Genomic DNA, 27732 nt, shown 5'->3' on the forward strand with positions numbered 1-27732 from the left:
AGAAACAGAAACAGTGCAACAGAAATTTCACGCAAAAGTGGCTATTAAATGATCTGTGAAGTACTGAAATTGTATATGGGGAACACGTCTTGAATGTCTCCTTTTACGCTGATATATGTAATCAGCGACTGAAGGTGCCGATGGGATACAAAAAAGGGTCAGATTCCAAACTCCACTATGTTAATTTGTAGAAGGGGAATGGGTGCTTTTAATAATTTCCATTTTCACAGAAACGTGTCTGTGGCTGCGATAGTTGTAATGCATCTGCAGAAGGTACATTGTGAAGGATCTGGTTGTTAGTCATATCCGTCCCCATACTCGGACTTATTCTAGAAAGGATTTCCTTGCACCCTACTACTGACCGATCTTCGAAAGGTACAAAGACCATAAAGTTAATGTTGTGCATCGCACGCTGTAGATCGTGAGTCATATAGATAAACGGAAGAAGTGTATCGTTTCACCTGTATTCTTTACAGCAGATACAGTTTTTTTATTTTAAATCCAAGCCATGTATACAATTCCATTTTTATGCAGAATCACTGCAAATATATAGCGATAACGATGCATACAAAATTATATTTCTTAATGTATCTTTTTCAAACTATTTTTGTGTGACAATTAGTGACAATTATAGTTTTCAAATGTAAAAGAGTAACATTTTTGCATTACATACGGTTTTGTAATTATTTCCGATTATTTCTTGCAATATTTCAGTATGAGCTAATGTCATCATAAAAGGAAAAAATATAAAGCGAGTGAAGTTGTTCAGTAAGACAGCAATGTTTGTGGCCACATTGCAAATACAAGATCATCAACTACATACAACATTTAATATACGCGTTAAGACAAGTGTATTATTGTAACATATTTATTGTGTGGACCACTTATCTACGTCATCTAAATAACTACCGGGTAATTTAATTTGTGTGTGTGTGTCTAAGTTAATATTATGTATAGTTATGATTTATATCCAAATATTCAATTGTTTCTAATTTTCGCCACCTAATGTTATTGAAAAAGAACGAAAATCTTCTGCGTTTAAGTTACAATTATATCATCTGATGTCATCAATGAAAACTGTGTACCAAAACCTCTATGGCTGTTATTTTAATAATTTGCAAATCTGTCCCAATTTGTTTACAGGATAGTTTCGAAATCCTCTTAATTTTCAGAATGCACTAGTCCTTTTTTTTCACAAAAAAATTCCTTGCAAGGAAACTATACCACAGGAAATTTTACAAAAGCAATGAAAAAGATTTGTTCATGGTCACAATATTACATTTCTGAGACAGAGACAACGAAAGAATATGTTAATAACACAAATGATTAAAAGCTACATTTTACATAATGATGCATATAAGAACATATTTTAACACGGAATGGGTCCAATAGCGCGTGACTAACGAACGATATAAACAAAGCCGAACACTTGTGGGAGGCTGACTTGAGCTCGATGTATCCATTACCTCCAGGAAGCTCAAGATAGCAGTCTCTGTGAACTGCAGCGTTCCTAAAAATGCGAATCCCACAAAGAATTTTCGTCGAAAAAAACTAACGTCCAAACATTAACGATACAAAATGTCATACTATCAGGGCTTTTCTTGCTTTATATCTGTATTATTTATCAGTCCACTTTTCTTAGCCGTAGATCGGTATTTAATGACACATGCTACAATACATTGACCCAAACGCATAATTACACAGAATTATTCCTAGCTCAAATTTCTAAACAATTATGCATGAAAATATCTAGAGAAATAGGGATGAGATTTCGAGACTTGTCTATGATATCATAAAGTTTTGAGAATTATCTTCTCAATTCTGATTCACCATACCAGACAATCGATCACTAAAATCTAACAACGGTATAAATGGAAACGTAAATACAAATAGCACATACCTTAGGCTTGTTACGGTAATCACAAAATAAATTTCCAGATATTGCATCAAACAAATCGGAGGAAAATATGATTAGCTAACTCTACATACTTGGTAAGTAATGTAAATCCGTAACAGCTAATGTCAAAAACTACCGATATTTGGAAACCTTGCGAAATTAATTTTCAAAAGTTTAATTAGATATTTATTTTCCCCTCTAAAGTATAACTGCTCTCCAGAGAGAAACATCGACGGACTGCTGTGTTTGATCTGGGCAGAATTCGTCTGAGATAAGGCATATGTACATCATGGGTAAAACGTACAAATATGTAAGTAAACAAAGGTAAAAATATGTAATTACACAAAGGTAAAAATATGTAATATACAAAGGTAAAAATATGTAATATACAAAGGTAAAACTAAGCTAGAACAAAACGTATGATGTCCAGGTCTTGGTCAGATGTTTTTGCACAAGAATTCATTTTGAAGAAGACGTTTTATTTTTCGCCAATGTAGCCAGGAGCAATCGCATTTAAGATTGGCAGTTTATTTAACGTTGCAGGACATGTCAAAATAACTCTCAAATAATGTAAAATTGTATATACAGTGATGTGTGTCAAAGAAACGTCCCTAAGCACAAACAAGCTTAAAAATTTCCAAACGGATATAATCCGACCTTCACTGTTAACTTCGCAAAGGAATAAATACTATTAACAATTTGTCACTGTACGAAAAAGAAAAAGTAAAAGTTTCCTTTCCGCGTTTATAGCTCATTTGCAAGAGTTCTAATTCAGAGTATGCAGACTTTTAAAAAATGAATCCGCCAATGAAAAATCGCCAGTATCCATTGAATTGCCCATTATGATACAGGAAGGATAAACAGAATGACCTTTATTACCATGTCCTTAAATACAAGAAGACAAATACAGCCAACCATATTAACAATGGCATGCATGCTTTTTCTCTGTAGGAAGCAGATAGCTCTTTTTTGTAGCTATTATTAGGGTTAGAATTAGGATTAGGGTTAGAATTAGGATTAGGGTTAGAGTTAGAATTAGGGTTAGAATTAGGATTAGGGTTAGAGTTTGCATTAGGGTTAGAGTTTGCATTAGGGTTAGAGTTAGGATTGGGGTTAGGACTAGTGTTAGGGTTAAAGACATTGATTGGTTGGTCAATGACCTCTGTCGGTAAAAAGATATGTACATGATATTTAACATAATTGTACGTACGCTGTTCCCAAACCCAAAAACTATTTTCCTTTACAGTGCCATAGATGATCTCGAAAGAAACTTCATTAGCACAATAACCTGTAACAATGTCTTTGACAGGGAAATCAGAGTGATCGGCGAATATTATTATGGCATACGGGATACTTCCAATAGAGCTGGTTGTCTCTAGAATTGAGTCCAGAATATGTATCGCAGCTTTGGTGTCGCCTTCTTCAGTTCGTGCTCTTTGGTATTTCGATTTCTCCTGAAGAATCTTAGCTTTTGTCTCATCGTATGCTGAACCATTGCCCTTCTTTTCACAAAACACCATGACTTTGGTTTTTGACTCTGTCTCAAACACATTTTTGATCCTTGAGTGGAAGGCATATATTGCATTATACTGGAAACCTCTTTTAGAGTAGCTCGCGATGAAAGCTCCAAGCCAGGTGTATTTCTCTTGGACCGTTTTATGAAGCGTTTGAACCGAATCTATCCCTTCAAAATCCTGTAACGCGTATTCTCTGTAATTATCCATGCAAGTTTGATCTGCTGTAAGCAATCCAGTGACTGACGAATTCATGTACACTATCCAGTCATTCACCTGAGATTCTGCGTCTCCACCGGTTATATTGATATAGATTCCTTTGAGCCCATATCCATTCATCATCAAAGACAAATAACCTTTCTGAAAAAGTCTGACCGCTGTCATGTTGCATTTTAACTTTCTGGAAAGGAGAACTGGCATTGCTTCTAGAGAAAATATAGAAATTCCTTTGGCTCGGTCCCTGAGGTTCCTTATGTGTGTCTCGACCGTGTGAGATTTATAGTTTTCGATGAAGTTGGTACGCATATAATTTCTGTCATTCTCATTCGATGCCTTCTGCAACTCCACATAGTCTTCGTTAACACTGGATATATCTGTTTGTGCATTTCCTATTTGAGATAAGTACAGGTAAAAGTCAACCGAAGTCTGTAAGTCGATAAGTATGACTTTAATCTCATGTTGTTCTTTCTGCAAGATTTCAAGAACAGCACGCATTTGCGTGTCCACATTATCTGTTGGATTAATAATGTCCTCTACAATTTTTTTGTAGTCAAATATTATAGGGAGCCGTTCGGTAACAGAAAGAATCAATCTAAACACGATTAATGGAGAAGCATTATCCGTTGGAGGCGTTTGCAAGATCAGCAAAAAGAAAGATAATAAGATATGAGTCATCATCTGAAAGAAAACAAATATATATAATATATTTACATAAATTATAACAGAATTATGAACGTATCTTATAATTATTGTAATACGAAAAAGCGTAGGAGAAAAGAAATACACAAAAATATTTAACGTTAGCAAAACAGGTTACGCGTTTAAAGAAAGATAGTAATGTTCAAACTTGGCTCAAATTTTCTATTGTCTACTTGGATAAAAATCAAACCTCAGATCAGTCAAGTGTTACAAATTTAAACTTAGTTAAGAATTATAGTGCAATAATATCAACATAATACTGTGGCCAGGATGTATGGTATACGGTCGCTGCATAAAAAACGGGAGCCTTTAAACTCGTTGCAAGAGAACTTAAATTTTAAAATTGGATGGAAAAAATAAATTTCAGGTAATATTGCAAGGTACTGAGGATCTTATGGCAGTGTGTGGATCTGTCGATCGCCTCCCCCAAAGTTATATGAACAGAAGCGAAGCTGAGGTCAATTAACCTTTTTGGGGGTGACTAACCAGTCCATAAACTGCCATAAGGTCATTCGGCATCATGCAATGTTTGTTATATTATACCGAATTAGTACCAGTCGGTAAGGGGAAGCAAGTTATAAATATATAACTCCGTAATACGCAGAGCGTGACTTGTATACAGATGGTTCAACTAATTTTAAAGACCGATCCAGTTACAAGAGATACTATGTATGTATGTCTGTATGTATGTATGTATGTATGTATGTATGTACATACGTACGTATGTATGCGTGGATGCATTGTTATGTATATATGTCATGGTGCAAAATGTTGTAGAAATTTCGTGGTACATTTCCTTGGGGTCAGCCTGTATTGGCTAGGATCGCCTTAGCTTGGCAAACTTGTAATAATGAATCTGTTCTGTTTTGGGCATGAAATGAGTTTTAATTAGGGGCCTCTTGTCTAACAGTTAGAGCCAGACAAACGTTTAATGTTAACGTAAGTTCATAGCGGTAAAGTGACAAAAAAGGAGACAAACCAGAGAAAAAATGTGTAAGTTGTGTTGAAATAGTTGTCATAAAATGACATTTTCAAGAATAGTTATTTATAAAGGCGGACTAGAAATTATCATTCTGATTCGTTAGGTGTGAACAGAATTTTGACGGGTAAAGTAACAATCCTAATTGGCTAAGCTAAACGAGGGTGGGCGTGTTCCCAGATGGAAATCATGGTTTTAAAATAGTTCCCCTCTTAACATTAATCAGTCCAAGCTATCAGAAATAATATTGCATATTAGTAGTGAATGGGGACAACCTAGGGACTAGGGGACTTCCATGTTAAAAAGGGTATATCCACTCTGGGGACTATGTAAAATTTAACATAGGAGAAAAAAATATCCACTCTGGGGACTATGTAATTTAACATGGGAGAAAAAAAATATCCATTCTAGGGACAAGGGGAATTTAACATGGGAATAGAGTTTGGGCTTGTCTAGGGACAAGGGGAATGGAACATGGGAATACTGTGTGGGCCTATCTAGGGACAAGGGGAAATGGAACAGGGTCTGGACCCTATTTTAATACGGTCCCGACCTGATGGGTCTATGGAAAGGGAACAGGCAAAAAATTGAAACAGGGAGGGAGTCTCTATTTTGTTTTAAATAAAAAAAATAAAAAAAATAATAAAAATATGGGCTAGGCAATTGAAAGTCAAGATCTTTTCGAGACCTATGAGTGGCCCTGAAAAGGGTCTTTGGGTTTATGTTAATATGCCCTTAACATAAAGGGTATCTGCGACATCTTCTTCGTCTTAGGCTTCGTCTAATGGTAGGTCCATAGACTAAAACTCTTTTGAGGCATCCTTGCCTCTCCACGTGAATCCTACGTATTAATAGACTGGTGTCGGTCCTATGGACAACTGTCCACTTGGATCGGACATACATCGGTATGTCCGTCCTGAACATCATCGAAGACACAAGCGTAGAAGATTGAACGTCGGTCCACATGTTGAGGCGCCGAGAACAGGTGAATCAATGCAGTGAACTGCGCTTATTTATAGGTAGAGGAAGGATCGAAACGGATTGAGTTCATTGACCAATCCAAACACGCGTTACAAACTTCAGTCAGCCCACGTCCAATCGGAAGAGAGCAGTCTGTGACGTCACGTGGCCTATATAGATTCGCTAGCGCCTGTGTGTAGTCAATCCATGTGACAGTTTTTCAACATGACAGAAACTCAGAAAACGATCAACTGGGGTGCACCAGCAGTGGAGACCGCCCAAGGGAACCCGGACTTACTTTCAGAAGAGGTGAATTGGGATTTTGTGGATTTTCTTACCTCGCAAGAATTTGTTCCGGAACCTTCGTCTCCTTCATTACCGCACGTGGAGAATTTTAGACAGAGACAGAAAGAAGAATTGGAGAAATTTATACAACAGCAAAAGGAAGCGGAACAAGCTTATCTCCTACAGCAACAACAGCAAGAAGAAGAGGTAAGAAAACAACGAGAAGAAGCAGCAGCAGCAAACAAACAAGGGTGTGAAAATCAAACGGTCACGGTACTGTTAGACATTTTAGCGGAGTTAAGAAGTCTGAAACAAATGTATCAGACTTCTTTATTACGACCGAAGAGAATACGACCTTCCCGAGCTAAACACGCCAACCCTGTGACTAAGCCTACCGTGCCACCCTTAGTGATTTCAACCAAATCATCATCATCATCATCAGTACGCAGTCCAGAAGTAGGCCTTGGTCGTGGCAAAGGCTTAAGACAGTTAAAGTTGATTGCTTAAACTCACCTCTACACCAAAAAAAGGCCCTTTTCAGGGCCACCCACGTCTCTCGAAAAGAGATAGACTTTCAATTGCCAACATCGATTCAAACTAAAAAAAAGACAACAAAAAAAAAACCCCAACCCATTTTACCCCTATAGTACCTGTTTATGAGTGTGTGAGTGTACGTTCTTATTTTAAAATCAAAACCCAAAGACACTTACCTTATATAATTAATTTATTCTTTTATCAATATTTACAATCCAATTCACAATTCACAACATAGCACTTTAAAAAGTTCATAGACTTCTTCTGTTTCTTTGCTTACTCTCTCTGTTTTCTCAATTTCTTCACCGTCACAGTCTTTTCCTCCTCTTCATCCTCACTTTCTTCCCTTCTTCTTTTCTTCTCCTGTTTCTTTTTCTTCACCTGTCTACTTTCTTCCTCTCCAGAATCCCTCTCTTCTTGCTCCTCTTGTTTCTTAGGGCAATCTGGAGACCAATGTCCTTTTTCTTGACCAATAATAACAGGTATCTTGACTTTTCTCTTTTCTAACCCCTTTTTTTTCTTTTTAGACGGTCTGGACACTCTGAAGACCAATGCCCTTTCTTCTGACAGATATAGCAAGTATCTTCACTTTTATCTCGAAAGGAAGGAGAGTAGTCCGTCGGCTGGTCTGAAGAAAATTTTCTAATGACCCCTCGCAACGCTCTGATGAAACGTTCGATTTGGGTAGTCTCTTCCATCGTTGTGCTCAGTTTGAGAGTGAAATGAATAGTGGAAGGACAAGACACATACCCTTTTATATACGCTGGTCTGCCATGACTATAAATTATTCCATGTTTACGTTTTAGTCATTTGACTTTTTGCTATCAAGATGAAACGATCCAATTCATCTGAGAAGAAAGAAGGAAGTAAGAGGCAGAAACGTGATCTATCGCCTCGTACCAGAGCTGAAGTCTTGGCACAAATTCATGCCAGTGATTTTGAAGAGGACATGAGTGAACCAGAATCCGAACCCTCTAAACAAAGTTCACCACCCTTAGTTAACCCTGAAAAATACTATTCCATTCGAGAGACGGAAAAGCGCTCCTCTAGAAAATTTAGAACCACGGTTTACAAATACACGGTGAAGTTTAAAGATTTCAAGTCCGACGTACCCTTAGAGAAAGCAGAAGGGTTCATCACCGGGGTGTGGGATTCTTTACTTACCACACTCAAGCGACAATGTCAACCCAAAGAAGACGATCGCTTGAGACTTTCCATACAACACGATGGTTTGAAATCCCCTGTTTGGATCGAGTTTAGCACCCCTGCAGAATTGACCGCTTCCAAAGTCATGGACAAGATTCAACACGTACAACAATCCAATGACCAGTTTGACATCACCGATGGAAAAGCCACACTGGACATGACCCACGTCTCTCCTCCTCAAGGGACTGGCTGCAGAAAGGTCTTATTGGTGGACGGCCTTCGTAACACCAAAACAAGCCTCGTCCGAATTAACAACCCTCAAGACCAGATGTGTTTAGCCAGGGCTATCGTGGTGGGACGCACCTATGTCAACAAGAACGACACGGTGGAACGGAAAAGAGACTGGGAGAACATTCGAAAATCGAACCGAGTCAAACAACGAAACGAAGCAGAACTTCTGTTGCAACAAACAGGCCTGTCCAAAGACTCACTCTGTAGCATTCCTGAGATGCAAAAATTGCAAGATGCCCTAGCTCCACGATACACCTTGAAAGTGCACCCTCAAGAAGTGCGCGGACCTCTGTTGTTTCGAGGCCAAGACTTTAAGGACGGAAAATACATTCACCTCTATCATCACGACGACCATTTCGACACCATTACCAGTATCACCGGATTCCTGGGATACAAGTATTACTGTGAGAAATGTGACCATGGTTATAATAATCGAGAGCAACACAAACATTGCGGATCGAAATGCTCAGGATGTTTGGCCTCTCAACCCTGTCTGAGCGAAGGGCAAGAAACAGTGCATTGTCCTGCTTGTCTGCGCACGTTTGTCAGCCCTGCCTGTTACTAACAACATTTGAAGATGCAAGGTTCACAGCAGAAATGTTCTTGTCAACTGCTGAGATTGTGCCCTACGTGTGGACCAGGCATACGTACCAATAGTGCCAAGGCACACGTATGTTCAGGAAACAAAAAATGTCACATTTGTCACCACATCGTGGACTTGGAACACCAATGTTACGTGCAAAAATACCAACCCCAACCAGTGAAAGAGGACGGTCACAAGAAGAAAGACAATTTCATCTTTTTCGATTTCTAATGCATGCAAGAGACCGGTATTCACATTCCTAATTTCTGCGTGGCTCATCGAGCGTGCGAGAAGTGCATTCAAGAACCTATCTTGAGTCATTGCCCTCATTGCAGCAAGATTCCTGGAGGGCGTGAAAAAATCTTTCGAGGACCGAACACACTAGCCGATTTCGCCCGATGGGTCTTAGACCTCATCGACAAGACGTGGAGCCAAGAGGACATCGAACGTTACGGAGATTGTCATCGTCATGCCACGGTGATGGCTCACAATTTCTCCGGATACGATGGACAGTTTCTTCTCAGATACTATACGGAACATGGCACCGAGCGTCCTAAAGTCACTTTGAACGGAGCCAAAATCATTTTCATGCAAGTGGGACAAGTACAGTTTAAAGATTCGATGAGCTACTTGGCCATGCCTTTGAGCCGAATGCCTAAAACATTTGGAATGACAGAAATGGCTAAAGGGTATTTTCCTCACTTTTTCAATACGGAAGCCAATCAACACGCCGTTCTACTCCATTTGCCTGAGGCTCACTATTACGACCCCGACAACATGCGTACCGAACAACGAGAAGCTTTCTACGCTTGGTACCAGGCTCACGCCTCGGACCCTTTCGACTTTCAGGAAGAAATGCTAAAGTATTGTCGTTCCGACGTGGACATTTTACGGCGTTGCTGTGGAAAATTTCGAGAATTGTTCATGGAACACGGAGGGGTCGATCCTTTGAAAGAAGCTTGCACCATTGCCAAAGCGTGTTCCTTAGTGTACCGGCAACGATTCATGCCTGAAAACACCGTGGCTGTCATCAGTCCTCAAACGACCAACTATGTCAAACGTCAATACTCGGTCAAAGCCCTACGCTGGTTACATTACTTGTGTGACAAGGAAGACAAATGGATTCAGCATGCCCGCAACGGAGGGGGCGAAAAGACCATCGGAACGCATTCGGTCGATGGCTGAGACTTAGAAAACCAAAAGATCGTGTACGAGTTTAACGGTTGCTTATTTCAATTTCAGGAAGAAATGCTAAAGTATTGTCGTTCCGACGTGGACATTTTACGGCGTTGCTGTGGAAAATTTCGGGATCGGTTTTCAAACGGTGATCGTATTCGTGTTCCCACATTTCCACCACCTGGTATCCTTCCTGTTCTAACTTTAGGCGTCGCTGACAAGTGGCCTGGTACAAGTCTTCCATGGTTCGTTGTAAAAACTGATTTTTAGTGCCACGGTCAGGGCAAGCGAGTGCGACTTCCCAACCATTTTACTTTGCCGTATGGACACGTTGGTATAAAACATTGGTTGTAAGTGGATAGTCACCCACCAGAAGCATGACTTCGCCACAGCAAGAATCGAGTGAGAAACCCGATGAGATCTCCAAGTTCAAACCCTACCCTTTTCCAGTCTTCTTACCTGACTATTGTGATTGTGTCCGTCGATTGGACACGTTTCAGAAATGGCCTACGGATAGGGAAGGATTACCTTCTTCGCATGTTTTAGCTAGAACAGGATTTGTCTACTTGGGACCTGAGTCAGGATTGGGATACGAAGTACGGTGTTTCGCTTGCGGACTGAAGTTACGAATGGATCTATGTATCTACAAAGATTCAGCTATTCTGGAACATACTCGATGGTCTCCGCACTGTCCTTTCCTTTCTATGGCCTTTCCACCCATGACACTACGGTACAATTATCACGGCACCTTAGAGACGGTACCTTCCAAAACTAGACATAAAAAACATAAAAAAGGAACGATGTATAAGCTTGAGACTGCATTGCGACTAGTACAAAAAGGGGCTATGGTCAAGATCGATAGTTCATTGTGACTACCAAGACCAAGCGAACAAGATGAATACTTTTAGAGAAACACAAAGCAAGTTCAGACAGGCACACTTCAAGTGTGGGGCTTCTGAAGTAGAATGCGATTGTGAGCCTTGCGATGGGAACGATGCTATACGCTGTGACCTTAGCGATGCCGTAAAGCATCATGGGAACTTTGTTTTCACTACCCCTATCATGGAAAGTGATGCTGTGCGTGCCAAACCTGAGGGATACGAAGGCGATGCCGCTCGTTCTCTTGGACACTTTACTGGGTTTCATTTTAAAGATGGATGTCAACCTTCACGTTTACCCCTCTACGGATGTCATCCAGCCCTGAGCAAACTTCTGTCCATGTCACCCAACCCTCATCGAAACGAACCTGTGAAAGACGAATATTCGTTTCCTGTGCGTTTGTCTGGATACTGCGACTTTGAAAATCGTCTTCAATCGTTCAAAGGAAAATGGCCTAAGTATCTGGGAGGACCAACCCCCGAAGAATTAGCCAGAACCGGATTGTTCTACTTGGGCGAAGGGGATAAAGTCAAGTGCTTCAGTTGCGGTGTGTCACTTCACCACTGGGAACCACAAGATTCGGCCTACCTAGAACATGCTCGATGGTCACCGAATTGTCATTACTTAGCCTTAGTGGGACCGAGACATTGAAGTAACTTACCATAACCTGTTTATGGATACTTTACAAGAGAACATTCGTGCTTTGCCTGTGGAGTTGAGAGAAAGGATTTACCGAGAGCTGGTCAAAATACAAGTCAAACATAAAGAACAGTTGCATCCGTTACGTCACCAGATCTTTAACCACTGGTACCTGAATGGTATAAGAGAACTGATTAGTCAGAAATTGTTTCAGTGGTCAGACCTTGTTCAATACTTCAAGGCCCCCGATGATCCACCTGTTCATCATTTTGGTTACTTCGAGATTCACCTAGTGCAACGCATTGAGGAAGACAAGTTAAAGGATTACCAACATATTTTACGTGGAATCTACTTAGAGGAAGAGGAAACTTCTAAACGAACTCTGACGTTTAGGTTACAGTATGCAAGATTTAGATTCCCCACTGGAGAACGAAGATCTCTGGCTAGAAAGTACGTGTATTGTTTCCGAAACAAAGAGACTATAAAAACAGGCTGCCAAGCCACGACTTATGTCACTTGTAATTGAACAGATTCCGTGGAAGGAACTCAGTGACCATATTCAAACCGTGGATCATTACCATCGATTATTACAAGAACTGTATCCATTCAATTTGGGTCGACAAATGGTGTATGTCTTAGTGACTTGTTTTCTAGGATTTCGTTTACCAGCCGATTCCTTGTGGACTCTTTACGATCAGTACTTACCACCTCAATGGCCTTAAATGGTCACGAAAGACTCCTTTTGCTCAAAGCCTTGCGTTTTCATCTGGATACTTCTCGACCTCTACGGGAAAAATATATTCGTCAACTTTTAGCTACCCAAGACGTGTATGACGATGTGTGTGTAGCTTGTGACTTACACCCCCATTGGACAGATGTCCGTGCCTGGAAAGAATGGGATTTTGAGGCTTGGACCCAAGAAGTGGCCCAATATGCACGAGGGTTGTTCAAGGAAAAAAGTCACTTTTCAACCTGTGTTAGTGACGGTGCTAGACGAACTCGTCACCCAGGACAGGACTGTCGTGGACATGCCTGAAAGACCCTTTCGGGAGGACACTTGTGTGACCTTACCCCCTATAGAACTGGTCAGAACCTGACCCAAAACATGTTGTACAGACACTTGTTTCTATTCCACGTTGATAATTTCGATGTGCCTTTTATCATTGTACTTAAGCCTTTGGCTTTTATGTACTTTTGTCTTTCGTATTAATGTTTAAAACATTCAATAAACGTATCCTGAAAAAAGTATATAAACTCTTGGCTTGTTTGTTTTCGTGTCACAAGTGACATTCCTAACACTATGGCTACTTCTGCTGTCTCTGCTCCCTCTTCCTCTACTGCCAAAGTCATCGACGAAGACTTAGATCGTGCCAGTTGGGAGGCTTTGTATCTTCGCCATCCCTTTAACATGCTCATTGCTGGACCTAGCGGTTCAGGCAAAACCGAATTCGTCAAACGTTTGATCGAACATAAACATCATTTGATCGATCGTCCACCCCAACGCATCGTGTGGTGTTACAAAGAGTGGCAATCGGCGTACAGTCTCTTGCGAGAAAGTCAAGGCGATTCCATCGTGTTTGTGGAAGGCATTCCTAAAGAAGACGATGGCATCGTCTCTAACTCCCGTCAAACCCATTTGGTCATTTTTGACGACATGTTAGGAGAAGACGAAGAAGAAATTAAACTGTGGTTTACGCGCAAAGGGCATCACCGTAATGCCAGTGTCATTTACATCACTCAAAATTTGTTTCAACAAAGTAAAGCCCATCGCACCATCAGTCTCAATGCGCATTACGTGGTCTTGTTTAAAGGCCCTCGAGATAAATCGCAAGTGCAAGTCTTAGCCAAACAGTTAGGAACGCCTTGGCTAACTCAGGCGTACGACGATGCCACTCACACTCCACACGCATATTTACTCGTCGATTTGAAACCTACGACCCCCGAGGATTTGCGATTTCGTACCCACTTGTTTCACCACTGGTGCCAAGACGGAGGGCCTGTCCTGTACATGTCTCCGTCCTCGACTTAATTTCACTCCAAAAAAATCTATAAAAACCTCAGACACTTTTCGTCTGTCACACAGTGAGAACACGACGTCCCTTCAATCACATCTTCCCGTCAAATTGATTCGTGCCTTGTATGGCATCAGTCGAGAAAAAAGTCCACAAATACGAGCTCGTGTCTTAGAAGCTAGTCTCAAAGAAGTCTTACGATGGTTCACGGTGACAGCACGTCAGTTACTGCAAGGGATCATTCAGATTCCTCATCAAACCAAACGCTTTTTTGATCGAAACAAAGTCGCTTTGACCCAACTGGCCGATCCCCGCATCGACACTCAAACCAAAAAACAAATCATTTTGAAACCTGGAGGGAGCGGTACTCTAGGAGGGGTCATCATTCGCTCTCTCTTAAGATGGAATCCTAATGCTCGCAAACTTCTTCACAAGAAAAAAGAAGTCAAACGAAGCTCGAAGAAGAAGAAAAAGAGCCACGGGGGCAAGACCAGGTCCCCAAGGAGAAACGTGTTTCCAAGAACTTCTCCATTGGCGGGACCCTCCTCTTACCAGACACCACCCCGCAAAAAGAAAAGTCCCCAGAAAAAGAAACAGAGAAAAAGTCCCCAGAAAAAGAAAAGCCCACAGAAGAAAACTAGTCGCAAGAGAGGCACTTCAACCAGGATGCAACCTTACACTCGCAAACCACGACCTGTCACGACAGTGACCGCGTCTCCGGTAGCCTCAGGTTCAGTCACTTCTCCGTTGATGACACCAATAACTGAAAAGTACTTGGAGGCGTTGATCACACCAAGAACGTCTCCGTTGATGACCCCAAGAACTTCCCCAGTGGCAGGACCCTCCAGTTTAGCGGCAGTGGCCGCGGCTCACAAAGTATCTGCTCCCAAAATCAAAGTCCAAGAGAGATCGGGCATGTTACAAAGTTTACTGGATTTGTCCAAGCAAGAACTGGCTCGATTTAGTCCGTTGCGTACCCCTGCACGATGTGTCATGCCTGTCCTGAAGTTGATACGACGTAAAGACAATCAGTGGCGACGCGTTCCAGTATAAAAAAGGTCTGTGACTAAGTAGGGGTATCAGTGTTTTTAGTGCTGAAGACTCAAAGATGTCACCCTCCAGAAAACATCCCTCTTCTAAAACCCAAGGAAAGGACTGCCTCCTCGTTTAGTCAAACATGGGGACATGTTATCTGTCCTGTCCAAAGCTTCTCAACCCCTACGAAAAAAACTCATTCAATCAGCCTCCAAAGAGGTCATCGATACCGTGTGCGAATGTTGTTTGAACGTGTTGAAAGGCACGATCCCCTTGTCCAAACACCAGAAACAATGCTTAGGCAAACATCGTCGCGTTCTTCGCCAAATGGTTCAAAAGAAAATTCCCATTCGTCAAAAGAAGAAGATGTTGGTCCAACGTGGAGGACTTTTACCCTCTTGCTAGGCCCCTTACTGAAAGGAGTCTTGGGAACCATGTTGGGAGGACTGGTGGGAGCAAGATAAAAGGCCCTCTGAAGTCCCAAGATCTCAGAATCTACCCCTGACATCCCGTGGAAGGACGAAAACTAGCTTTAGTGCCTTACAAACGATGGATGGAATACCATCGTTGGCAAGAACAACGCTCCCCACATTTACCTCCCAATCCCAATTTGAGTGAAATGTCTCAGTTACAACACGAACTGCAGTCCTTGATGGATCGCCAAGATTTTTCCGAAACAGAAAAATCGCAAAAGTACGGTCAACTCTTGCAACGACTGCAACTCTTTCACCAGAAAGCTTTAAACGAAACAGCTCTACCCACTCTGAAAGATTTTAAGACCTTGATGAAAAGTTCAGCACCATCATCACTGCCGCCACCACCACCACTACTACCATCCCCAGGGGTCACCAGAGATGCTACCCCACGAAGACCTGAGGAAGAAGAGATACGAGAAGTGTTTCAAACACCGTCAGCAACTCCCCTTTCTTGTAAGATTACAGCATCCTTGTTGACCCCGTCCCCCACACACCAACGAGAAGAAATGAAAGCTTGGGTTAAAAAGATGATGTCCACCACTCCTCCTTCGACAGAAGTGAACAAGAAAGAAGGGAAACCAGAAGTGAAAAAAGAAAAGAAGACCAAAGGCATTCCATTGCCACCTCCACCACCACCACTACCTGCGACATCTACTCCCGTAGCCCATCGAACACGTAAATCCGTTTCCAAACCACCCTTTCGTCCCACGCAAAGTAGCATCCTCGAAGAGTGGGTGCCTTATTAACAAACCACCAAAATGGAGAAGGTGTTAGGCAGCATTTACTACGATCCCTCCCATCCTGCAGGTTACGCAGGAGTTCAAAAACTGTATCGTGCTGCCAAAACGCGACTGAAAAGTCTCCGTTTACCTCAAGTGCAACGATGGTTACAAGAACAAGCTACTTACACTTAACACATGCCCATTCGACGGAAGTTTTCCAGAAGTCGCACCCGAGTGGAAGGCATCGATCATCAATGGCAAGCCGATTTAGCCGATGTCTCTCATTTGGCCAGCTACAATCGCGGCTACAAATATTTGTTTTGTGTCATTGACGTCTTTTCCAAATTTGCCTGGGTCGTACCCTTGACTTCGAAATCGAGCAGCGAGTTAGTGCGAGCCCTGCGACGGGTGTTGAAACAAAGCGGTCGTCACCTTCTTCGATGACAAACGGACAAAGGTACCGAACTTCTGAACCAAGCTTTCCAAAAAGAATTAAAGAAACGTGACATTCATTTTTTTACCACCGAGAATCCTGAAACCAAAGCCAGCATCGTGGAACGTTTTCAACACACTTTGAAAGAACGCATGTGGAAATATTTTACGCATCACCACACTCTGAAGTACATCGACATCTTACCGCACCTGGTGCAAGCGTACAACCAATCTTACCATCGAAGCATTGGACGTGTCCCGCAAGAAGTGACTCCCAACAACGAAGTGATGGTGTTTGAGCGCCTGTTTGGTACGTCCCCGACGAGGGTTGTCCCCAAGAAAAGTGGAGTGTTCGCCATTTTAGATTGGGTGCGCATTGGCAAAACCAAACGCACTTTCGACAAAGGATACTTACCTAACTGGACCACCGAATTGTTTCGTGTCACTGGACGAGTGCATGGCCGTCATCCTACCGTCTATAAATTGGAAGACATGAACGGAGAAGTGCTCAAAGGAACGTTTTATTGGCCCGAGTTACAACGTGGCACCAAAAAAGAAGACGACGTGTACGACATCGAAAGAATTCTCGAACGCAGAACCCGCAAAGTAGGCAAACGACGTGTCAAAGAAGTCAAAGTACGTTGGAAAGGATATCCACCCAGTTTTGATTCTTGGATCGACGCTTCGCAAGTCATCGACTATAAAAAGAAGTGACCATCATGCTTTCACACAGACGCAGCTACGTCAACCACTCCTTCACCCAGTTCTTCTCTGCAAGATTTACAGAAACAACCCTTGTGGGTGTGGTGTGGACAGCGTGTGCATTAAACGCAAATCGTCTTTTTCTGCCAAATCTTCGTAGTGTATTGTGTCATCGGAGCAGCCATTACCAATTTGAGTTTGCAACAAGGAGACAAACAATTGTGGACCATTTTATTGAGCAGTTGCATGGGTTACCTGCTCCTAATCCCTCCCTGAAATTCACCTCGAACGGGAACAACGGGAACCTTGTGTCCAGTGTCAGTGCCAGTCACCACTCCAATAACAACAATAACCCCATTTTGGGCGGAGACACACCTCTGACGTCCATTATCCCCTAGGACAGCCACAGAACTCTGGAATTATGAGCAATAACAACCAATTTTACTTAACCTTACCCAGTGACAGTTCCATGGAGGTGTTTCCCAAGAACACAAATTACCTCAGGCCATCCCATTAGATCACGAAGCCCATTGGGAAGTGGCTTTAGTGGAAATCATTCACCCGACCCAAGTCCTCAATGTCCTTCCTAATCAAAATTTTTTTTACGGTGGAAGTTCATGACGAGCCAATGCAAGAGTACTTGAATACCCATGTCAAATATGATCACAAAACCTATGATGACAAAACTGAAAAGTGGTCCTACCACTTGTTCATTCCCTCAGGCTATTATTTTAGTGGTCAACATTTGGTCAGCACCATTACCTCCAGGATTAATGTCGTGTTTCTGAAAGCTTTGGAAAGTGTCAAAAAAAGTGTCACCATGGAGTACCACAAAGCAGCTCGTCGCTTCCTGATGAAATTTGACGGGGGTAAAATCGTATCCATTTTATTTTGTCCTGAATTGTTTGACATGTTGGGCGGAGACATGGACATGAGAATGGCTATGATCAAGAAAAACGAATTACCAATCATTTACGACAACGAGTCTTTTAGCAAGTTATTTCGTTCCCCGGTAGAACTGAACCAAGGACTGAATCTGATGTTTGTGTACTCCGATGTGGTGGAGTATAAAGTGGTGGTTCACACCACCGTGCCGTTACTGCGTGTCATTCCTTTCAAAGTGGATTCTGTCACGGCCACTGACGAGGAAGGTGGAAACACTTATCACGTTCACCGCGAATTTGTACATCCTCGCTATTTGCCTGTCAGCAAGTCTTATTTGGACACGGTCAACATTGCTATAAAAGGAGATCTGGGACAAAATATTCCATTCACCAAAGGGAAAGTTACGGTGAAACTCCATTTTCGAAAACGGTTCTCTCACAACTCGTAAGTCAGGTATCCAGTGTACCGAGGGCTTGCTCGACAGCGAGGACACGGTTTAATAGATATGTTAAAATCGGCTTTTCGTTCGGTGGCTCCGGTGTTGAAACCGATGGTGACACGCGGATTGCACGCCTTGAAAGATGCGGCACTGACACAAGGCAAAGAATTTCTCCAAAATGTCATCATCGACAAACAAGACCCCAAAGAAGCTTTCTTGAGGGCAGGCAAAAATGTCTTGCTGCAAACGGGTAAAGACCTTTTGGGTCGACGAGAAACACCTATAAATGCCCTGCACGCTACCGAGTCAGGCATTCAGCAAGGACAAGGCAGAAAGAGACGACGAAGAAAACACCCTTTCACCAGACTTCACACTTCTAAAGCTAGAAAGACAAAGAAAAGAAGAACCGTTCGAGACTTAGACGTTTTCGATTATTAAAATATTGAGACACAGAGAAAAAATGATGCACCGAGAGTCTTGCGCTTGTTCCAAGTCGGAACTGGATCTGTTTGCCATGCCACCTACCATGATGACGATGCAAGAATCCCAGTGGGTGGAATTTCATCCCGTCTCCTCTTTAACGGATTCTGCTCCCATCGAGTTTGACATCAAAGGTCAGCCCGAAAATTACATCGATCTGAATAGCAGTTACCTGTATTTGAAAGTCAAAGTGATCAAAACGGACAACACCAATCCTGGAGCCAATGATAGGGTAGCGCCCGTCAACAATTTCATGCATTCCTTGTTCGGCGAAGTGGACTTGTACTTGAATAACAAACTGGTCATCAGCAGCATGGATACTTACCTGTATCGTGCCTACCTGGAAAATCTCTTGACGTATGGAAAAGAAGCCAAGAATACTCATCTGGATGCTTGCGTGGTATGGAAACCTGACACAGCGGGTGATAACACGTTTAACGATACAGCCCTCACAGCAGATGACGATCCTCACAATGTGGGGTTTAACACACGTAGAAATAAAATTCTGCAAGGACGTAGTTTAGAACTGATGAATCGTTTACATTTGGACATGTGGTTACAAGAAAAGTATTTACTGAACGCAGTAGATATTCGCCTGAGACTGAATCGTAGCAGTACCGTTTTCCATTTGTTGGCCCATGCTAACGAGTACAAAACCATCATCCAAGAAGCCAGGCTCTACGTGCGACGCGTGGAAGTGTTACCCAAAGTGGAAACGACATCAGTCAAACGTTGAGCAGAACGACCGCCAAGTATCCCATACGACGCGTGGAAGTAAAAACGTTCACCATTCTTGCTGGACAGCGATCCATGATCGAAGATCATCTGTTCCAAGGTCAGTTACCCACGCGTTTGATCCTTGGTATCGTCAAGAATTCAGCCTTCAACGGAGTTCACAACGAATATCCTTTCCTCTTTCATCATTACAACGTAGCCAAGATCGAAGTCTGTCGCGATGGCAAGACACTGTGTACCCGACCGTTTAAGCCTAAATTTGGTGACAGAAATTACTTGAGGTCGTACTTGTCCCTGTACGAAGCCACCGGACAGTTAGGAACCAACACCAGTCACGTCATATCGTACGAGGATTATACAGGAGGCTACGGTTTGTGGGCGTTTGATTTCACTCCAGACCAAGGCAGCGACGAGGGACATTTCCACCCTATAAAATCCGGCCAGATTCGTGTGGAACTTCAGTTTACTAATCCTCTACCTGACACAGTGAACGTCCTCCTGTATGCAGAATTTGACAATACCATAGAAATCAACAGTTTGAGGGAAGTCATTCTAGATTATTAGAAGCCATGGAAGACTGTTATCCCTCTTTACCTAGTGGAGAAACTTTGGACATGGAATGTGAGGAGACCGTGGAAGAAGAAGAATCCCAAGACAAAGACGAAGAAGTTATCATGATGAAGTCAAGATGGCCAGAACAAGAAGCCCATTTAGTCTCCTGTTTTGCCAAACACTTAGTCGAAAAAATTACGGAACTGATCAAGAAAAATTGCTATGGTTGTCAAAACGATCATCCCAGTCAAATTCAACACGATAAATGCCTAATGCTGAGTCAAGAAGAAAAATTGGACGAGTATCTGGACGAAGCTTGGAGTCTCATCTCGGACGAAGTCGTGTTGCACCAGTTGTATAAAGACTTGCGTGAACATTCTTGTCCACCATTAACCACTGAAGAGATCCATCGTATCGAAGCTCTCCTGAATCAGAGTGAGGAGACGAAGCGAAGAAACGGTTATTTGTCAGACATTTTCAAGCAAAAAGTCAGGATCGAATTGATGACTTATCATTACCTGTGAAGAAAAAAACAACACAAAACATGGATACCTGGGAACTTTATTTCCCTTTTGAACCACAGTTCGTACACTGCTTCTTGGAATCCTGTCGTCTGTGCTAAAGATGAACTCCTCATCGCAAACCTCAAGGCCATCAAGCTTATGTGATCAACACGGACAACAGTCATCTCCCAGGAACCCACTGTGTAGCCGTCTACTTTCCTCAAGAAGGATGTGTGGAATATTTCGATTCGTATGGATTGCCTCCTTTGGAAGACGATATAATTAACTTTATGAGAAGAAATGCTCAGATCACCCGATTCAATAATGTGAAATTACAAGGCACAGATTCCTTGGTGTGTGGACAATATTGCGTGTATTTTCTGTATCATCGCAGTCAGGGCTATTCCTTTGAAGATTTAGTGAATCAGTTTGATTCTCGTTCTTCTTCTAGAAACGATGTGAAAGTAGACCGATGGTTTTGTGACCATTATGCTTATATTTTGTCTCTAGCTAGGAAACGTAGTGTCCATCAATGGCCTAATGACTTCCAACAGTGGAAATCACAATTTCATTCACAACGTTGTCAGCCCTGTCCAAAATAATGTGTGAGTTGAAAAAAATGTTTGTAATTTGAAAAAAAAATGTTTGATGTTATATTGTTGGATTATTGTTAAAAATGTTAGAGATGTTTGTTAGTGTTAAGTAATTTTGAATAAAAATGTTGTGTTTTGAAAAAAAAATGCCTTTGTCTTTTGTTTGACTATAAGAATCTTGATTCATGCTCTTTGACTTCTTACTATCCCTCTCATGACACTCATTGAACGTTGCGGCTCGAAAACCGTGGAGGGATGTTTTCCTTTACGTCCGCGCTTTGACTTTAAGAACCGGGGTAGTTTCCAGTCTAAGGATGCAGCCAGGCTAACAACACACCCCGACACACACCCCACCCGGCTAGCTATAAATAAATGCAACATACCTTTTAGAACTAAATTATCACAAAACATACCAGCAGGGAAATTAGTCCATCAATTAGTTGAACAACTTCCTATAGACAAACTCCAAGCAGAAATTGCAAATCACTATGACAAAGAACCATGGATAAATATCAACCCCACAGTTAACACCCTCATTACGAAATATGGCAATAAAAACGAACAGGAACTCAAACTAAACACAATCTGTACAGAAGAAATCAACTCAAAATATTGCAACAACATTAAGATTTACACTGATGGATCCAAAATTACAGAACCACCCAGAACAGCAGCAGCTTACGTAATCCCCGAACTTAACATTAAAGTAGGACGAAGACTACCTAACCTCTGCTCTATATACACAGCTGAATTCTGGGCCATACTTGAAGCACTCAAATGGATCAAAGAGAACAAAATACCCCAAGCGGTAATAATAAGTTACTCGCTAAGCGTCATAAACTCAATACTTAATAACAACACCAAATCAAGAGAAAACTATCTTAGGCAAACCAATTTATTGTTAAAAATATTGAACAATAATAACTTACAAGTAGAATTTATGTGGATACCATCCCATATTAACATACCAGGTAACGATATGGCATATATAACAGCTAAACAAAAACTAAACGAAACCACTCACATCAACCTAGATTACAGCATATGCGAACTCAATAGCATATCGAAAACCCTCATTGATAATAAATGGCAGGAATTATGGAACACAAGCACTCAAGGCAGGAAACTAAAAACCATCATTAAAGAAGTATGTAGAAATAGGAAACCACCCAAAACAAAAGGCAGTGAACAAAAATTCATAAATAGAATACTCACGGGCAAAACCAAGCTGGCTAACAGCTTCGGACAGTACATAGGACCACAACCACATAACCCTAACTGCTACAACTGCAGGGTCCCAGAAGACATAGAGCATATTTTTAACAACTGCCATGCACTTGAAAAAGAAAGGGCTAAGTTTAAAGTTAAACAGCATAAAATAGGATCCCCTACAACATACCCAGAATTCTTGATGAACACAAACCCCAATATTAATCTAACATTCAAAAATATCATAAGTTTTATACACGAATCCAATCTAATAAAAAAAATCTAAGAAAGTAAATCAAAGACCAGTTAAAAATATAACAAATCACTGTTTGGGAATTATGACGGCCGGCTCGGTCTCGTGGGTTCACAGACTGACACAGCCGTTCATAGCCCGAATAATAAAAACCAGTTAAGGACGAATATTACAAAATCACTGTTTGGGAATTATGACGGCCTGCTAGGTCTCGTAGGTTCACAAACTGACACAGCCGTTCATACCCCGAATAATAAAAACCAATTAAGGCCACAAAAAATTAAAATAGGAAAATAGGAATTAATTAAAACAGGACTCCATAATAACATACAAACAACCATACAACAAGTTTTCATTCCAAACCAATAAGATAAGGAATCAAAATAAATAAGGAATTCATGAATAAAAAAAAAAAGAAAAAGAAAAAAAAAAAAATACTCCTAACCGTCTCCTTGTCTCTAAAACAACATCTGGCTGAACTTTTAAATCAAGTTTCCACAGCTATTTCTACTAACATACTCAGCCAAATCCAGGCAATGTTGGCAGACGACACTGAAGAATTTGAAACTTCCACGCTGGTAGCGGCCCTGGAAGTATCATCATCCAGCGGCGATGAAGCTGATGAACCTGCACCACCTAAACAGAGTGGAAAAAAGGAAGGCTCTGTCTACCGGAATATCGGACCGGGAAAGGCAATTGATGATATCAAAAAAGCGGGCCACTTCGTCAATGCCACAAGACCGGGTGTCCTAATGTGACGTCATCGCTGCCGACCAGTCGTGGCGGGAGTCACATACTGCTTGGTTTGACACCTGGGACATTTCAATCCAACTAAGAAACACGAGTGTGTGGTGTGACTATTCCCACTCATGTCTATTAGCCTTTCAGTCAGGTAGTTAAGGACTAGTTAGTCCTACACCTGAGTGGCTAAATTAAAAAGTACTCTTTGAGTACATAAAAGCCTGGGGGATGAGGCTCCTTTTCCTTCCCCCAGGAGTAATTAAAAATCACGCAGTGCGTGAATAAAAAAGTGGTACATGTTCAAAAGAACGAAAACCACTATAATCCAACTAACTAACTAACAGTCTAAGGAGAATAACAGTATTGTTCAGTCTCGTTCTTGACGTCACAGCGAACAAACGTATATTTGAGCTCTGATATTGTTGCAAATTTTATTGAAATTACTTCGCAAATGGATACAGTTTTGTTATCGAATATTAGACCATTTTGCTGAGAATGAATTATGTAAGGTTTCTGTGACTATTGTTTCAATATTCTTTAAATATATTCAGAATTACATAGAATGACAAACTAACGTTGTTTATTTTAGTGACGTCATTCCCATAACGTCAAGTTTGAAAACTATCTCTGAATTTGCTTGATTTGTTTACTGTTTAAAAGTTTAAAAGTTCTACTGAGTGCGGCCACCACCAACACCAATTAATATAGAAAAAAGGAACAGGACAACCTGTGCAAAGAAATAATGCTAAGCAGAGGAAACGATTAGCAACCCGCCAAGCCGTGAACAAAGAAGTGCACAGAACAAAGGAACTCTCACAAAGGAACGATAGGAACACGCAGTAAGATAGTAATATAGCAATATATCAGACAAAGGAAATCCAGCCAAGCAGCTCGCCACGCAGCCATTTTGGATCATACCACCTCATATAATAGCTAAGTACTTTAGTACAAGGTAGAAAATTACTAAGCCTGCGGGCAATTAAAACTCTGTGCTGTTTACATCTCACTATAATATATTTTACCTTACTTGTACTAAATTCCGTATCTACTCAATTTGCCGCCTATTCTCTTAAACAGTCTCTAAGAACCATACTAGAACCGACTGGATTGAACCCACACATGATAAAAGCACCAAATATCATTGTGTGATTTTCAATCATAGAGAATAAATACGACAAATTACACAACTAACCACTACCTTTTTCTCATAATAACAACTCTAGCTGTTAGCACTATTCCCGAAAACAGGCACTATGAAACACACTGGTACCACGCCTGGTCAGAATCTCACAAGTTACAAGCACAAGCTAACCGCTGTGAGATTTTCCGATTCACGGAACATAACAGAATCTCATCTCTCATTGTTTCTTCCTAACCACAACCACTATTAACAACAATAACTAACCTAAAACTTATTCAAAACCAAAGCAGGAATGTCTCAATCAATCACAAACAAACTTAACTTTAACACTAGAAACAAATTCTGAGAAACAATAGGCTTGAAAAGGAAATGAAATCACATAACCCCACCCCACCCCTATGACACCAAACCCGCAAATAATCACGGGGAAATTGGATCTCAGTGCAAACTCCAAGCACCTTGAACTTTGCGAGAAGAAACTCAACTTCTCATCCACTCCTGAAAGGAATGATTTAACAATACCGCATCTAATCACACCTGAGAGAAATGAACTAATTCAAACATCAGCAGCCGACTTAAGTATCAACTCAACTGTAAGTTTCAAAAACTTACTAGATCCATCGGCAAACAATGAACTGGACGATACAATACCTATAGAAACACCAATATCGCCACTCCAAAAACAAGACCAGCCACCCACCCCCAAATACATGGTCATTGCACAATACCCGGAAAAAACATATAGCTATGATAATAGGAAACCCACCGAAAATAGGGCCCAACTCATGTAACAAAGGAAAAACTACACCCAAAATGGCGCCCATGGTAACGATAACTCCACCCATTCATATAAGTAACAACAAACCGAAATATCATAACAGTCAGACCCCTGGACCATCAAAACCCTTAACTGAAGAACAATTACTCAGCAGCCGAAACAAAACACAAGCTAATCCAACCACTAAATCAAAACCTAACGCGTGGGATGGCAAGGGTAAAGGAAAGGGACCCATGTTTACCAAGAACAAACCTGCCCCCCAAAATAATTCAAACTCACCCCCCCCCCAAAGAACCAAAGAAACAGGCCAAATTTTCATACCACCCCATAGAACACACACTTTATATCAGTAGCAACTCCAATAAACTGATAAATTTAACTGTTAACAGTCTCACACAGGCCCTCCTTAGGGTTCATCGAGGACAATTCTAAATATTTAGGCCAAACACAAGATACGTAATAGTACACTTCAGCATTCGCAGTCAAATGGCCAAATTCCTAGAAATTGAAATTATTAACAACATTAGGGTTAACGTCGAAAGACACAGACAAATAGGGACAAAGAACATAATAACCAAAACACACAATAGCAACCAGACCCTCATGGCAATAAACAATAACACACGAACAAATCACTTAGCCACACACTCCCGCACGAACAACCCCACATTTAAAGCAGTTCTAAAACTCACAGGAAAAAATAAAGGGATAAACAATGAAACCCTCACTGCCAAACTCAAAGACAGTGGTACCCCCATAAATAGGGCGTATAAACTAAAAAATCATTTAGGACAGGAAACCAATACAGCGATACTAGAATCAAATTCTCCACTCTCAACCATGATAAGACTAGATCACTCTAGGGCACGCCACCGCCTTGAGACCTACATAAACAAACCCAGGTTCTGCAACAACTGCCAACACTGGGGACATTTCTCTAACAGATGTAGATATACCCAACTATGCTACAAATGCGGGGGAAACCACAAAGGTGTATGTCGTAGAACCACACCCAAATGTACCAACTGCAGGGGCCCCCACCTACCTAAATCCCACGAATGCCCCAACACTATGAAGGAATATCAAACCATAGATATCATGAACAACAAGCAAATTCCGTATCATGCGGCGAAAAAACTAACCCCCAGTAATAAAAATCACCACATCATGACCCCAAACAAACCAGCAACTGAAGCAACCACAGCCCAAACACCCAACCAACCAAGGTCAAACAAGGTCAAACAAGATCAAACAAGATTAAATAAACAAGATACATTCTTAATCAAATCCCACAAAGACTCACAACTCCACCCCGAAGAATCAGATAACACTAACACCAAAAGCAAATCACTGTCAAACCCGACAATAGAAAAGTTACTCATAGAGATCAAAGCCGAACTTATCAACAACCACCACTCCATCGTGGATAAAATAACACAGATAATAAGCATAATAAGCAAAATCGAATAAAATTTGAAGTTAACATCATAACCCTCAACACAAAACAATCAATAAATGACCACCCCAATAATGGATTATACAACAAACCGGAACATTATAATATGGCAATGGAATGCTAGAGGCTTAATAAGTAATATCAGTGAACTCAAAGCCAAATTACAAAGCTTAGAACACAAACCAGATATTATATGCATTCAAGAAACAAAAATAACAAGTAGAACCAAACAAATACCCAAACTCCCAGGATACGCCCCAGGTCACTTCAAAAATCGAACCACAGGGCAAGGAGGTGGGGGTTTAGCCATCTATATAGCAGATAACATCCCGAATGTAACAACAATAACCATAACACCAACCCCAGGTAGCAACGAAGCATTCGAAATTCAGTCCCTCATAATTCATACAGGCAAGGGTCAAATACAAATATTCAATATTTATGACCCGGGGGAACATCACGCACAGCTAACTTAATTACTTACAAATAAATGATCACAAACGAGTAAATCAGATCGTCATCTGTGGAGATTTCAATGCCCATAACGATCTATGGGGGGGGGGGGGGGGGCGGTGTGACGGACAAAAGAGGCAAATTGACTGAAGAATGGACCGCAGAATCTAACTTAACCATTTTAAATGACGGTACAAAAACACGCCTTAACCCAGAAAACGGTCTCATGTCCGCCATCGACCTCACCATTTGCTCGCCATCAATAACCCAGGTGGCGGACTGGAGAGTGGATCAAACTGACCCCTTGGGCAGTGACCACTTTCCAGTAATAGTC

At 41.4% G+C, this 27732-nt stretch overlaps 1 protein-coding gene across 4 annotated transcripts in view; it reads right to left on the minus strand.

The window, feature by feature from the left end:
• Positions 1-452: 452 nt before the first annotated feature.
• Positions 453-27732, minus strand: part of LOC149796913 (uncharacterized) — a 64675-nt gene continuing 37395 nt past the window's right edge. For 3 of the 4 annotated variants that reach the window (XM_089961591.1, XM_089961592.1, XM_089961590.1), the window contains one exon: positions 453-4308. In XM_089961591.1, the coding sequence (XP_089817717.1) occupies positions 2773-4308 (1536 nt within the window). In that variant the 3' untranslated portion in view covers positions 453-2772. Of the gene's footprint in view, positions 4309-20846; positions 21039-27732 lie in introns of those variants that run through there. The other variant, XR_016421752.1, reaches the window with a different exon arrangement.

The sequence above is a fragment of the Sinohyriopsis cumingii genome, chromosome 6 (assembly GCF_028554795.1).
Source record: "Sinohyriopsis cumingii isolate HCF-2022 chromosome 6, ASM2855479v2, whole genome shotgun sequence".
Lineage (NCBI taxonomy): Eukaryota > Metazoa > Mollusca > Bivalvia > Unionida > Unionidae > Sinohyriopsis > Sinohyriopsis cumingii.